This window comes from Ursus maritimus, unplaced genomic scaffold, assembly GCF_017311325.1.
Source record: "Ursus maritimus isolate PB19 unplaced genomic scaffold, ASM1731132v1 scaffold_19, whole genome shotgun sequence".
Lineage (NCBI taxonomy): Eukaryota > Metazoa > Chordata > Mammalia > Carnivora > Ursidae > Ursus > Ursus maritimus.
Window position 1 is genome coordinate 45,888,341 of NW_024424341.1, and position 13,737 is coordinate 45,902,077.

At 55.9% G+C, this 13,737-nt stretch overlaps 2 protein-coding genes across 3 annotated transcripts in view; one reads left to right on the top strand and one right to left on the bottom strand.

The window, feature by feature from the left end:
- The first annotated feature begins 404 nt into the window (after positions 1 to 404).
- TMEM150B (transmembrane protein 150B) lies at positions 405 to 7,427 on the top strand. Its single transcript, XM_008709791.2, is given in 7 exon segments — positions 405 to 791; positions 1,182 to 1,226; positions 1,550 to 1,625; positions 1,978 to 2,040; positions 2,136 to 2,328; positions 3,862 to 4,045; positions 7,100 to 7,427. Coding segments are annotated over 5 exon segments (705 nt in total). The 5' UTR covers positions 405 to 791; positions 1,182 to 1,226; positions 1,550 to 1,557; the 3' UTR covers positions 7,297 to 7,427.
- Positions 7,428 to 7,454: 27 nt separating this feature from the next.
- The window catches only part of BRSK1 (BR serine/threonine kinase 1), a 17,618-nt gene continuing 11,335 nt past the window's right edge, over positions 7,455 to 13,737 (bottom strand). For both annotated transcript variants that reach the window (XM_040633810.1, XM_040633811.1), the window contains 9 exons: positions 13,119 to 13,216; positions 12,779 to 12,938; positions 12,516 to 12,576; positions 11,718 to 12,087; positions 11,268 to 11,316; positions 11,044 to 11,167; positions 10,200 to 10,398; positions 8,807 to 8,896; positions 7,455 to 8,050 (listed from right to left, as the gene is read on the bottom strand). In XM_040633810.1, the coding sequence (XP_040489744.1) occupies positions 7,893 to 8,050; positions 8,807 to 8,896; positions 10,200 to 10,398; positions 11,044 to 11,167; positions 11,268 to 11,316; positions 11,718 to 12,087; positions 12,516 to 12,576; positions 12,779 to 12,938; positions 13,119 to 13,216 (1,309 nt within the window). In that variant the 3' untranslated portion in view covers positions 7,455 to 7,892. The remainder of the gene's footprint in view (positions 8,051 to 8,806; positions 8,897 to 10,199; positions 10,399 to 11,043; positions 11,168 to 11,267; positions 11,317 to 11,717; positions 12,088 to 12,515; positions 12,577 to 12,778; positions 12,939 to 13,118; positions 13,217 to 13,737) is intronic.

Genomic DNA, 13,737 nt, shown 5'->3' on the forward strand with positions numbered 1-13,737 from the left:
CTATACTTGGCGGGTAGAGGGTTTCTTTGGGGTTGATGAGAAAGTTCTGGAACTAGGTAAACGTGGTAGTTGCACAACACTGGGTATGTACCAAATGCCACTGAATTGTTCACTTTAAAATAGTTAATTTTATGTTTTTGTGAATTCTATCACAAATTGAAAAAAGAGAGGTGGGGTGCTGAGGGAGAAGGTAGCTGGAACTTCTAGGTCTGAGGGAAGAGGGGCTTGGGGGTCTGGACTCCTGGATCTGAGGGAGGAAGGGCCTGGGGGACTGAGCTCCTGGGTCTGAGGGAGGAGGGGGCTGGGGGCCTGGGCTCCTGGGTCTGAGGGAGGAGGGGGCTAGGGGCCTGGGCTCCTGGGTCAGAGGGAGGAAGGGCCTGGGGGCCTGGGCTCCTGGGTCTGAGGGAGGAGGGGGCTAGGGGCCTGGGCTCCTGGGTCCAGGGGAAGCAACAGGAGGCTGGGGCCCAAATATCTGATTACCAAGACAGGAGGAAACCACAAAGTTGAGGGTTGCTATGTGGGACAGAGAAAAGAATGATCTGGGTAGAGGAAGCAATTGCTTTCAGTGGGGAGGCTCATCGGATGGAGATTTCGACACCAAGGTCTCCCTTCCCACCCTGAGCCTGCCCATTGGGGAATTCCAGCAGCTGGCTCAGAGGAAGGGAGAGGGGAAGGCAAGTGAGGGGGAGGAGGCAGGGTCACCACGGCCCCATACCCTTCAGCTTAAGGACAGAAACTGCACCCAGAAAGGAATCTGACCTGTGGGCCTGGATTCTGGGGCCCCAGAGGAGGTAAGAGCTAGGAGGTTAGACCCCAGGGGCTAGAAACAAATGCAGGAATTCTAGAAGGGACTGGGGGCCTGGACTGCTGGGTCCTCAAGGCAGGAAGGGCGGAGAGAGCTAGAGGCTCAGATTCTGGGTCCTGGGAGGACAAGGGCTGGGCACTTGGACATTGAACTTACAAAGCTGAAGGAAGGAAGTTGGGGGCCCCTTGAAGCGAACTAAGGTGCTGCCTGCTATGTTCCGAGTGGGGAAGTGGCGGTTTGGGGGTGAGATCCTGAAGAAAGTGGCGGGTCAGATGGTCGGAAGGTCAGACTGTTCTGCTGCTTGGACTTTGGCTCTGCCACGACGCTGCCCGAGCCCTACCCCACGTCCCCCCTCCTTTTCCAACCTCTCCCACAGCCCGGGCCCAGGACTCGGAGAGCGAGAGGGAGGAAGTTCGGACAGGTGAGCATTCTGGAGAAGCCCAAACGCTGGCAATGGAGAGCTGGAAAGGCTCGGAAGCTGGGCTGAGGGAGGCCAGCCTGGAAAAACTGGGAGGTCAGGATGGAAAGACAGCTGTTACAAGAGGGAACGTGCCCCTGGCTGAGAGCTGACCTCTTCAGATCAGACCCTCACCCATCGTTTCCTCCCTGGGAGCCAATGGGGGTCTCAGAGCCTGAGGGCCTCAGAGCCAGGAGGCCACCTTCTGATGCACCTGGACCCTTAGGGCAGGTTCCTCACCTGAGAGAGAGAGAGAAAGGTTCATGGTCCCTCTCCTTCCCCTGCAGTGCCCGGCATGTGGGGTTACCTGTCCATGCTGCCTGCCTTCCTGGCTCTTTGGGCTATCGCTGGAGTCTGGACCGTGTGAGTGTTAGAGGCAGAAGACCCCTGGGTCTGAGGGAGGAGGGGCTGGGGGGTCTGGACCCCTGGGTCTGAGGGAGGAGGGGCTGGGGGGTCTGGACTCCTGGGTCTGAGGGAGGAGGGGCTGGGGGGTCTGGACTCCTGGGTCTGAGGGAGGAGGGGCTGGGGGGTCTGGACTCTCCGGGGTGTGGGGGGGGAGGGGCGGGGGGGTCTGGACTCCTGGGTCTGAGGGAGGAGGGGCTGGGGGCCTGGGCTCCCAGGTCTGAAGGGGAGGGAGTTAGAAGTCCTTGTTTCTGTGGGTAACAGAAAGAAAAGGTGTCCTTAAAAACCACTCTGATGTCTCCCTATACTTCAGTTTTGCTGTTGCGGTGACCAACAGGTCTGTGAACCTCACGGAAGGTTTCCCCTATATCAGGTAGTTATGGCGCTGGCGGGGTGGGGGTGGGGCGTTCCGAGGGAGAATGGGGGGTTCTGGCTCCGAGGAGCCACGGGATGACCCTTCTTCTTCCTCAGGTCTCTCCGCACCCCTCCCCAGGAGTCCGGGTCCGGCTTGCCCGCCCACTTCCCTCTCCTCCCAGCCGCGTGGATCTGCATTATCCGTTACCACCAGCTCCGGGATTGGGGAGTCAGAAAATGGCTTAACCAGCTGATCCTGTGGACGGGGCTCCTGTGTGCCCTGGGCACCTCGGTGGTGGGCAATTTCCAGGTGAGATGGCACCGGCTCGTGGAGCCCATCAAGAGTTCCAACCAGCTCGAGTCCGGGACTACAGCTCCCAGCACCCCCCGGGGCCGCTGGCTGCTCGTTTGGGGGGGCTTGTCCGCGCACGGCCTTCTGGGACTTGTATTTCTCTCGTGGTCCTTGGGCGGGGGAGGGAGGTGAGCTCCTCCGCTCTCTGGAGTCGCGTGTGGGAGGCTCTTGGTATAATTATTTCACTGAACCCTAGAAGATTGAGGTAATTTACTGCCGTCTCTTGCCTCTTTCCCCTTTTAATAATGAAATTACTCAGAGTCACTGATTCTTGTCACTTAGATGGCGCGTTCACTCCTTGCGGGGCGCTAGGCTTTACACGGTGTAGGTTTTCATCCATCCGCACGAGAGCCCTAGGTAGACTCTTTTTGGTCAAACGCGACAGAGGGTTTTTTTTGTTTTTTTGTTTCTTGTTTTGTTTTGGTTTTGGTTTTGTTTTAATCAGCTGGTTCGCGGCGGTCAGAAACAACCCAGATTCATAGACTCTAGAACTCACACTCTTCACCTAGAAAAAATGAATGGACAATCGATTGGAGAAAGCCTATTGATTATTTTATATTGTTATTTAATTTTACTGTGATGTCTCTGACTCCATACCACAGGATTAGAGGCTGCCTCCCACTTGTTAAGAACAATTCCCCATCACTCATTCATTTATTCCTGTGCTCCTCAACTTTAACTTCTTAAAAAAATTTTTTTTAAAGATTTTTATTTTTTATTTATTTATTTTTAAAAAAGATTTTATTTATTTATTTGACAGAGACAGCCAGAGAGAGAGGGAACACAAGCAGGGGGAGTGGGAAAGGAAGAAGCAGGCTCCCAGCGGAGGAACCTGATGTGGGGCTCGATCCCATGACACCAAGATCACACCCTGAGCGGAAGGCAGATGCTTAACGACTGAGCCACCCAGGCGCCCCTAAGATTTTTATTTTTGTATTTGAGAGAGAGCGTGAGAGAGAGATCATGAGCAGGGGGGAGGGGCAGAGGGAGAAGCCGACTCCTTGCTGAGCAGGGAGCCTGATGGAGGGCTTGATCTCAGGACCCTGGGATCGCGACCTGAGCCGAAGGCAGACGCTTAACCAGCTGAGCCACCTGGGTGCCCCTCTTCTTAAAATTATTATATTGCTCCCCTCAGGAACCTTCTAAAGACATTTCCCGCTGGTCATCATTTCCCCTCATTCAACTTTTAATATTTAAAAAAATATTAAATAACATATACTATGTATCTGCAAGCCAGAAACCATTGTAATCTTTAAGAACTTTTTTCGTCCCCCAAAAGCCAGTTTTTACCCCTGGGTGGCAATATCAGCCCTCCCCCACTCCGGTTGAGAATGAAAGGTTTGTTGCACTAGTATTTCCTGAACGCCTACGGTTCAGGCCCTGTATTAGGGGGTGAGGCCGCAGCAGTGAGCAGTCTATTGAGGGGGTCAGGGACCCCTCCCCCCACTGTGTATTTACTGTCCTCTCAACTCTTGTCCCTTTTCCTCCCAGCAAAAGAACCAGCTGCCCACGCACCTGGTAGGGGCCTTCTTCGCCTTATTCGCGGGCAACTTCTACTTCTGGTTGCAGCTTTATCTCTGCTGGCGGATGAAGAGCCTGCCCCAGCCTGGGGCCCCCTGGATCGGGCCCCTCCGCCTGGGCCTCTGCAGCCTCTGTACCATCCTCATGGTGGCCAGTATCCTTACCGGGGCGGGGGGCAGGGGTCGGGGGTCTTCATCGGGGTGGGTCAGCTCCATGCAACGTGCAGTGCCCTGTCCTTTCTGGGCCTCAGTCTCCTCAGGATTTGAGTGTCGTGGAAGGTGTCAACCCTGGGGTCAGGCAGCCTGGACTGAAGTCCACCTCCCCCACGTCCTAGCTGGGGAGGGGGAGGGAAAACTCCACTGGCTGAACTTCTCAGCGGCTCAGCTCCTTCCGCTATCAAATGTGGGTAATAACAGGGCTGCCCCCACCCCGTGTTGTAGGGAATGAGGGAGAAATGCATGTGAGGTGCTTAGATCGGTGCCCAGCACAGTGAGCCCCCAAGAAATATTGGGATGATGGTAAGCAGAGGCAGAAATCTGCTTGGGGTACCTGCCCTGTGCCAGGCATCATGTTGGCGAAGACGGGGAACTGTGGTTCAGATAGGGGGAGTCCCTTGGCCAAGACCCGTCATGAAGTCCAATGGTGGAGCTCGTGCTGGACAGCGGGCAGCTTATACAGGCTCTCGAGAGTCGTCCGTATCTCTTCCCAGCTCCACATGTCATACCAGCAGTTCCCACTGGCCTTGGTGGGAGTGCTCACAACACAGAAATTGGCCAATGCTGAGCATCAGAGCTGGTTGTTAACCATTTACCAGCCTGTCTACCATGCACTGAAGACTCTACCCAATCCAGTTCTGAGTCACCCCAGCCCAGAATCTTTCCTCCAGCCCGGCACGCCTCCGGGTGACTCACATCACTGTGCTTCAGTGTCCGTATCTGTAAAATTCAGTTGTTACTGATAAAGTTCCCTGAGAGGAGAGGCTGCCAACTCAGCCTGAGGGACCGATCTCCTCCTTGGGGAGAATGGACAGGAGGCCAGAAGGCTACTGGTGTTCAGAGCAGCCTACCGGGAAACCAGCTGAGGTCCTGTGCTCGCTGCCTGAGGGACAGCTGCTTATTTGGGATTGTTCCAGCACACGGAGTGGGCAGTCCCATTTCCCAGAGCCGCAGACTGAATCCCATGAAATGGGTGGGAAGGGCTGGCCCCTCAGCTGAGCCTTTAGCTACTCCAACTGTGCAAGTATCTCTCCTCTGCAGGGGCCCGGTTGGTGATAAGATCCAGCAGCCCCTTGTATTTTATTATTTAAAAAAAATTTTAGAGCATTTTATGTATTTATTTGAGAGAGAGCAGGGGGAAGAGTAGAGGGAGAGGGACAAGCAGACTCTGTGCTAGTGTGGGGCCCCACGCAGGGCTTCATCTCAGGACCCCGAGAGCATGACCCGAGCTGAACCAAGGGTCGTTTGCGTAACTGACTGAGCCACCCGGACGCCCTGTGCTGTCCCTTTTAAAATCCCAGCTGGGCTGATCATCAGTTTGGCTGCAAGGCCCTTCTTCTGTGGAGCTCAAATATCCCTTGGCCCTGGGGCCAGGAAATGAACCATAAAGATGGCCAGTGGCGTGTGATAGGGGCTGGGGTTCTGCAAGGATGGGTCTGAGAACCGGCCAATTCTGAGCTGGTCTTGCAGAACCAGCTGCTTTTCGCCTGCTTTGGGAGGTTGGGGACACACCACAGGTGCATGCCGAGGGTGGAAAAACCAGGTTGGAGAGAAGGCCACTGGCAGGGCCTGAGATGAGGATTTCCAGTCCTAAGGTGAGGCTTTAAAGACTCGGGTTTCTTCCTGGGGGCAATAGGGAGCCATGGGAAGTTTATGAGCAGGGGAGGAACAAGGCCAGTTCTGGCCCTAACTACCTTGTGTGTGGGTGCTCTCCCCTCTCCTTTGCTCTAGGATTCATGGGATCAGGGGTGATGTCGGCCTCATCTACTGTCTAAAAATCCTTGAATGAAATAATGTCTAAGCTGATCTCGGAGTGAGAGGGAGCTGGCTTGGCCGAGAAGCAGGAGGGTTGTTGCAGTGAGGGGCTCCCAGAAAACCAAGGGCCTCTCCCCTAGTTTGAGCTTGGAGTGTGCATGGGCTGGAGGTTGAAAAGGTTTTCAGGGGGTGCCTGGAGGGCTCGGTTGGTAGAGAATGCGGCTCTTGATCTTGGGGTTGTCAGTTCAAATCCCACATTGGATGTAGTGGAAAAGAAAGAAAGAAAGAAAGAAAGAAAGAAAGAAAGAAAGAAAGAAAGAAAGAAAGAAAGAAAGAAAGAAAAAGGAAGGAAGGAAGGAAGGAAGAAAGAAAAAAGAAAGGGAGGGAGGGAGGGAGGAAAAAACGCGAGGTGATGGATGTGTTAGTTAACTAAGTGGGGATGCCGTTTCACAATGTCTATACATCAAATCAGTATGATGTACAGTTTAAATATCTTACCATTTTGGGGGAGGGAGGAAGGGAGGAAGGAGCGTTGATGTTCTGGAGCAGGGGGTTGAGAAGCTAGAGACAGGACAGGGCAGATCAGAAGAGGGACGCAAGAACAGAAAGAGATGCGCGAGGCCAGCAGGATAGGCCTTAGGGTGACCAGCTGGCCATGGGGATCAGGAGAGAGAAGGGGTGAGTGTGAGTCTCCAGGGTCTGCTAGGCGCCTGAGTGGGTGGCAGAGTTGTCACCAGGTGGGGACACCAGGAGGAGGAAGAAATTTTAGGGGGCGAGCGGGAGGGGCCTGTGGGCCACGGGTGGAGGATGGAAGTTGCCAACATAGCCTGAGGCTGGCGGCCGGGTTGGGGGTGTCTTTAGGACACGCTGCATATTTGAAGGAAGAAGCGGTTGGCAGCTGCTTGTCTGGCCGGGCAAGGGGGAGATGGTGATGGTGGAGTCTCGATGGGGTCAGGGAAGGCCGTGGGTAAGATAAGAACCTTGTTCTGGGATGTCAGAAGTGGAATATGAGCAGGAGGAACGTGCAAGGGGAACATTCAGGAAGCAGCCTTAGATGGGGAGCAGGGCATCCCTGTGACAGTGTCTGGGAGCCGCGGGGGTGGGTGTTCCTCCGAGGCCATTCCGGCCGGGGCGGGGCAAGTGCGTCTGGAGAGGGCACCCAGCCCCAGTGACCTTGGGGACTCCGCTGGGCTCCCAGCTCCTTCCTGCTTGGTGTGGCCCTTGACCCGGGTGTGAAGTGGTGATCCTCCACTCCTGGCCGCTGCGCTCGGCCTCCGCTGCCTGCGAGTGGGCCATCGCCATGCTGCTGTTCACGCTCTTCGGCCTGTTTGCCGTGGATTTTTCCTGCCTGGATGGCTGCACCCTGTGTCTCCAGCCAGGCCCCAGCCTCAGCCCCCCGCCGGCCTCCCCCATCTCCCTGCAGATCCCCCTGTGAATGGGCCGTCCGGTTGGTGTGGTCAGGGCCACCCAGGAAGTGAGAGGCCAAGGCCAGCCAGCCATCCCTGCTCAAGGCTATTTATTATTATTATTATTATTAATTTTTTTTTTTTTTTTTTGCCGCCGGCGGAATCAGAGACACGGACGCAGGCAGGGTCACGCGAAACCAGAATTCCTTCCGGAGAGCAAATCCGTACAGAAGGTTGTGAGGGAAGGGGGAGAACCGGGGAAGGGGGGCCCTGGGAAGGAGGAGCTGGGGACACAAGGACAGATGGCCCTCTCCGTCCGGATCTGCTAAGCCACCCCAACCAGCCCCCATCCCTCCCCCACACCACCCCGCAGAGAGATTGATGAATAAATAAAATAATAAATTAATCAATAAATAAAATAGAAACAGCTCCCCCGCCCTCAGTCCCCCCTAGAACCACCCCCCAATTGGGCACGGCCCCCTGAGCCCCATCCCTGCAGGGCAAGGCCGGGTTTGTTGTGTCTCTCCCCTCCCTACATACTCCTTGGGCCCTATTTACAGATTCACAGTTGGGGGGCAGGGAAGGGGGGTGGAGGGGGCTCCCCTCCTTCCCCGGCCCCCTGGGGTCAGGGCAGAGGGGTCCCGTTGGTGGCCAGGAGCTTCTTGTCCTTAGCGGGGCCTCGGCGGGGAGAGCTGGTCAGCTCTGGGTCTGGGCGGCCAGGTGGGGGCTGCAGGCTTCTGGGTGGGGTGCCAGCCGGCCGAGTCTGGGCCCCGTTCTTCTCATCTGTGGAGGAGGAAGCACTGTGGCCTTAGGAAAGTCAAGGCTGCCGAACCCCAAGGAACACGTTCCAGCAACATCGTAGTGAGGCCAGGGGCCCTCATCGCAGGGCCGGAAGCCTGGGGGGACAGCTGCCAGGAGGACACCCATGTGCAACCAGACCTGGCAACCTCAGGACAGCAGGTCATGCATCCTGGGCCCCTCCAGCCCCTGTGGCTTTGGAAACTGGGCCAAGTTAGTCCCAATGAGACCCAGAGGCCCCACTCCAGGGGGCATTCTCACAGACTCTGGCTATGACACTATTCACTAAGGGACAGCCTGTCACAGCAGGAGATCACACTCGAGTCCCCAGATTGCAGCCAGAGGTCCCTTGCCTTCCGCTACCCTGGTTGTTAGGGGAAACGCACCTTAGCAACAGGGCGCAGGGGAGCCTACAGGGGGTTGTTTGGGGGATCTGAACAAACCCGGATGGTTGATTGCCCTTCTCCAGAACACCGTTCCAGAACTTTTGTTAACAGGAAGTTACACAACCTGGACACAGACTAGTCATCCTCTTAGGGATCCCTGGAGGTGCCCTCCCTAGCCACGAGGACTTCTCAGGTCAGGATGGCGCGTCCTGGATGGAGCTCATGCCCCAGCCTCTCTGAGAACCTGTGATCCTGGCCACAGACCAAAGCCCTGGGGCACTTGCTCAGCAGGAGGTCTCCCTTCCAGCCCACAGCATAAAAGAGGGACACATGGCCTTGGGCGGCTGCCTCCCACCTGCCAGGGCCTGCACGGAGGGCTGGTCGTGAGTGCTCAGCAGCTGGGCCTGGATGGTCTCCACAACTCGCTTGAACCGACGGCTGGGACCTGGAGGGGATACAGAGACGCACTGATTTGGGGACAGGGACAGGGAAGGCCCTCCCACCCTGTGGAACTCAGCAAAGCACTCTCCTCCTCTTGGTCTCAATTTCTTGCCCTGTGTTGGGGCCAGGCATAAACCTACCGTTTGCAGATGGGCAGCTAAGAAAGACTGGAGTTAAAATGACGATGGGTGTGGCTTTCTATTTAAAATAGGTTGTATCGTTAGTTTCTAGCGGAGGACAAGAAGAGCCAGGAATATAAGAAAAAGAATCGGGAAGTAAAAAAAAAAATCTTAAAATCGAGGAATTCCTGCAATTAGTCTTTAAGGGAAAGGGGCAAATAAATAGTGCTGTAATTCATTTTCGTGATGTAACATTGTGGCAGCCTCGTTTAGAAACTCTGGGAGCAAGCCCATCTCCCAACTGTGACATACTAAGACTGCTAACAAGGGTAGCAAACAGAAGCATCTCTTGTTATTCAAGCTCTTGTCATCAGGGCTCAGGAACCAAGCTGAATTGGAAGCAAGACATTGTGGTTTTCATCTCTGGTGCCAACTCTTGATTGGTCATGGCTGCCTGCAGTTTCTGAGGCTACAGCTGAGCTCAGCAGGAAGAAGTGCTGTGATCAACTGGTGATGTCTGCTCTGGGTGCAGGAATGACATTGAACAGCAGTGAGCCACATCTTTGGTCTCCTGCCGTACAGTCTTAACAAAGTAGGAAGGGAGCTCACACTTCAAGGTCAGCAGGGCTAGGTTGAGCCCAGCTCTGTCATGGTTTGCAATGTGACTCTGTCAAGTCAATTTACCTCAACAGGACTCTGTTTTCTCCTCTGTAAAGTGGGTTAGCACTAATACCTCAAAGGCTGCTGGGAAGCTTCAATAAAACAGTGCATGTAAAGCACCTGGAACATCATAAATGTCTGTGAAGGAGCGCCTGGGTGGCTTAGTCCATTAAGCGTCTGCCTTCGGCTCAGGTCATGATCCCAGGGTCCTGGGATCGAGCCCCTTATCGGGCTCCCTGTTCAGCGGGGGCCTACTTCTCCCTCTATCCCTTCCCCCCGATTTGTGCCTGCCCCACTCGCAAATAAATAAAATCTTAAAAAAAAAAAAATGTCCATGAGGTGTCAATGAGAAAAGGGGGAAGGACAGAATGCAGGGGTCTGAATGAGGAAGGGGCTCATGCAGTCAGCACTAGCTGGGTATCATCTCCTCCTCCCTCTTGCTGCCCTCTTGGGCCACTATCCTAGCTCAACTGTCTTGAACATCCCACACACCAGGTTGAAGGCAGTCTCTAGCTTAGGGAAGCTTACCGGAGATGAGCGTAAAGGTGACAGAGTAGATGCCACCACCACCACTGCCATCCCGTCGTGGGGAAGGCTCTGGACCCTCTGAGGAGCTGATGTCCACCTGGAATCGGACGGGCTTCTGGAAGACGGATGGGCCGCCACTGGCCTTGTACTCGGCCCTGAAGCTGGTCTGTGACAGCACACTGTGACTCAGGCTGGGGATCTGAGACAGGTGGGGGACAAAAGAAGGGGGTGATTCCAGTGACCTGATTCCAGGGCACGGATAACCACCCCATGACTACCTCCACTCAAGGAACTACAAGTTCCATCAGCCACCGGGGGAAAGAATAACAGAAAAGCCATTGGGAGCCCCACTGCCTGCTGGGACTTGTAGTTTTCTTGTCCAACTACAAACAGGGTATCAGAGGAATGGCTGAACCTAACAGAGACTCTCACATCTAGGTATCAGCCCCAGGCTCCAGAATCACATGACACAAACTTAACGGCCTCCACAAGCATTGCCTTATCTGTCTCAAAACCTGTAAGTCCCCTAGCTCCTAGAGCAAAGAACCAGAGGGGTCCAATGGAAAAAGTGGTTCCCTCTGCTAATCTCAGACCTCGTGGTTGGGGAATGGCAACTCACCAATACTCTATGGAGTTGTCCTTTGCACTACCTCCAGGCCCCAGGGTACAGTAAACCTCTCCACCTCCCTGCCCCTACAGTGACCCAACCCAATTCTGAACGGAAAACTACAGATCCCATGAGCCTCAGGAGGAAGTCAGCCCAGAGTGAAGCGGCCGACCCCAGGGGGTTCTGGGATTTGTAGTCCTCTGCTGGCCGGGACACATTAAGACCCAGGCCGCTCACCGACAGGAAGGCATGGACGATGTCCGCTTTGATGCTGCTGAGAGGTTTGTCCTTTAGCACAAGGAATATTTGTTCTTCTTTGTCCAAGGAGATGAAGTTCCCAAACCAGGAGCGTTTTGCCAACCTGAGTGAAAGGGATGGTTGGAGGTAGATCAGGATGGGGCTCAGGGAATAAATCCCTCCCTCCATCCTCTCACTTCCCTTCCCTTCCCTGTCAGACTCACTCTGGAGAGGACTCTGGCGTCAAACTGGACATCTCCTCAGCAGTGGGGACTGGGGGGCGGTGAGGGAAGGGAGAGTATGGTCAACACTTGCCCATCATTCTGTGGTCCAACACACGGGCCAGCAGTCCCCTCCAACGAGAGGTTCCAGATCCCAGTGCCCATTCACCCCCCCAGCAGCTAAACCCCAAATGGCATGCTGCCTGGTGGTCCTTCTGGGGATGCTAGCCTACCCGTTAGGCCACGCCCTCCGAGGGTGGAACTTGCTAGCCACGAGCCAATGGGAAGATGAGCCAGGGCACTGAAGGGACGTGTCCTTCAGAGAGGCCCCTCCTCCAGAGCTGGAAGCCACACCCCCTCTCCCCAACACCTGAATTTCTACTCCCAACCCCATCTTCTCACAGGACGTGGAAATCCAGGCCCCCAGCCCCTGCACCCTCAGGGACCCCGTACCCTGCATCTTGCGCCGGTGAAAGCGAGGGGAGCCCAGGAAGCTGTTGCGGATGGAGTTGAGACGACTCCTCCAGGCGGCTCCCCCGACGCCACCACCGGGGCTTGGGGGTGGTGTTGTTCCCGGCGTCCCGGTAGGGCTGGCTCGGGGCGTGTGCAGGGGGGAATGCAAGGGGGTGCCCCCAGAGGAGCGCGGGGAGCCTGGGGGGCCAGGCAGGGGCGTGGAGCGGGCACTGGGGGGAGGGGGCTGCTCCCCGGCGCCCCCACCCCTGGGGCCTCGAGAAGGCAGCGTCTGCGTTTTGGAAGTCGGGGAGCCCCCGGCCCGAGCCTCATCTCCGGCCCCGGGCTCGGGTGAGAAGGAAAAGACAGGACTCTGTGGAAGAGTGGAGAAGGGTGCGATATCGGACTACAACTCCCAGGAGTCTCTAGGAACTCCAGTCGCACATACTCACAGAGGTGGGTCCCGATGCATGCTGGAACTTGTAGTCCAATTATTTCCTCCTCCCAACCCACATTGTTAGGGGGACAGAGACTTTTTCTATCATGCTCACTGCTATAGCACAGTGACTGGTACACAGTAGGCGCTCGATTAGCTTTTGTTAAGCGAATAAACGAGCCCTTGACAGACACTAAAAGCCCAATCCTATGGGAAGTGGAAATGCCCAATGCACTAAAATACCTATGTGGGATTGGGGGCCCTTTAGCGACAGAGAGGCAATGCCTCAAGACTTCATGAGAATTGTAGTTTCTGCTGTTCAGTCTTTGCTCCAGGTTACCCCTTCGTAATGAATCGGGGCTTACCCTTGGGCTGCTGAGAGGGCTGGAGGACAGACCGGTGGAGGCTCCACTGACACTACGGGATCTGTTTCCAGGAGAGATTTTTTTTTTTTTTTTTAACCAGGTGTGTGGGTTTCTCAAGGCTCAGATGTCCTCTCCCTTCCACACTCTTTTGAGATGAGGACTTGAGGCCCAGAGAGGGGCCACTGAGTTGGAGCTGGGGCTAGAACCGTGAACCCCCTCCCCACCCACAGCTGTGGGTCCGCGGGAGCGGCGGGGGCTCCCACCTCTGACTGTGCTGGGCCATCTCCAGGGCCCGTCGGGTGGGCACTGGGGAGCCGCCGCCCCCGGCATCCGTGATGCTCAGAACTTCCATGGACTTCCTCTCTGGCCGCCGCTTCCCGTGACGGCTCAGCATTGGGGAATCCACACGTTTCCGAGGCGGATCTGAGGGTGGAGAGTTGCAACCCAGTCAGAAGCCGTCTGCGCCCAGCTGTACAGGGCACTCATACCCAGGGGGAAACGAAGGCCCAGAGCGAGTCAGGAGGTCTCAACCCAGAAGCTAAGCTTGCAGCCCCTTCCTCCCTCCGAAGCCGGGGGTCTGGACTCCCAGGCCTGCCTTCTCACCGACATCATTCCGGGGAGGCAGGTCCTGGTCCTCACAGCTGGGATACCGCTCCTTCCGATCCAAAAGCAGATAATATATCATCTTTTCCTGGTTCTCCCTGATGGGGAAGGGGAGGGAGGGGGTAGGAGACGATTGGGGTCGGGGGTCGGGTTCCAGAGGTCTCATCCCCTCCCTGCAGCTGTGGCTCTCAGGGGCTTGGTACACGGGGTATCTCTGTCCATGGGTCCATCTTCCTGGGCATCAACATGGTGGGATTTTGTGTGTCGGTGCACATCTGATCCTTGCTTTACTCAGCCGTAATAATAGTAGTCATAACAATACCTAATAACTGAGCACTTTCTATTTGTAAGCACTACGTGGGCACTAAGTCTGTCTCAGCACCTACAGATAATTTTCAGCATCTTGTCTTTTTTCCACTTTTCCTTCCGCCCCCTCGTGGTTCCTCTGGGAACAGCTCCACGTGGGAACTTTAAGCCACGCCCCATCTAGCGGCCTGGGCGCCACGCCCCAGGGAGTCTGCGCGTGCGCGGGGCGTGCGTGCGCCCTCCGCCGGCGTGCTGGGGCGCTGCGGCGGCTTGTGGGCCGTGGGCCGCAGGGGCATGGTGGGACGGGGGGGGG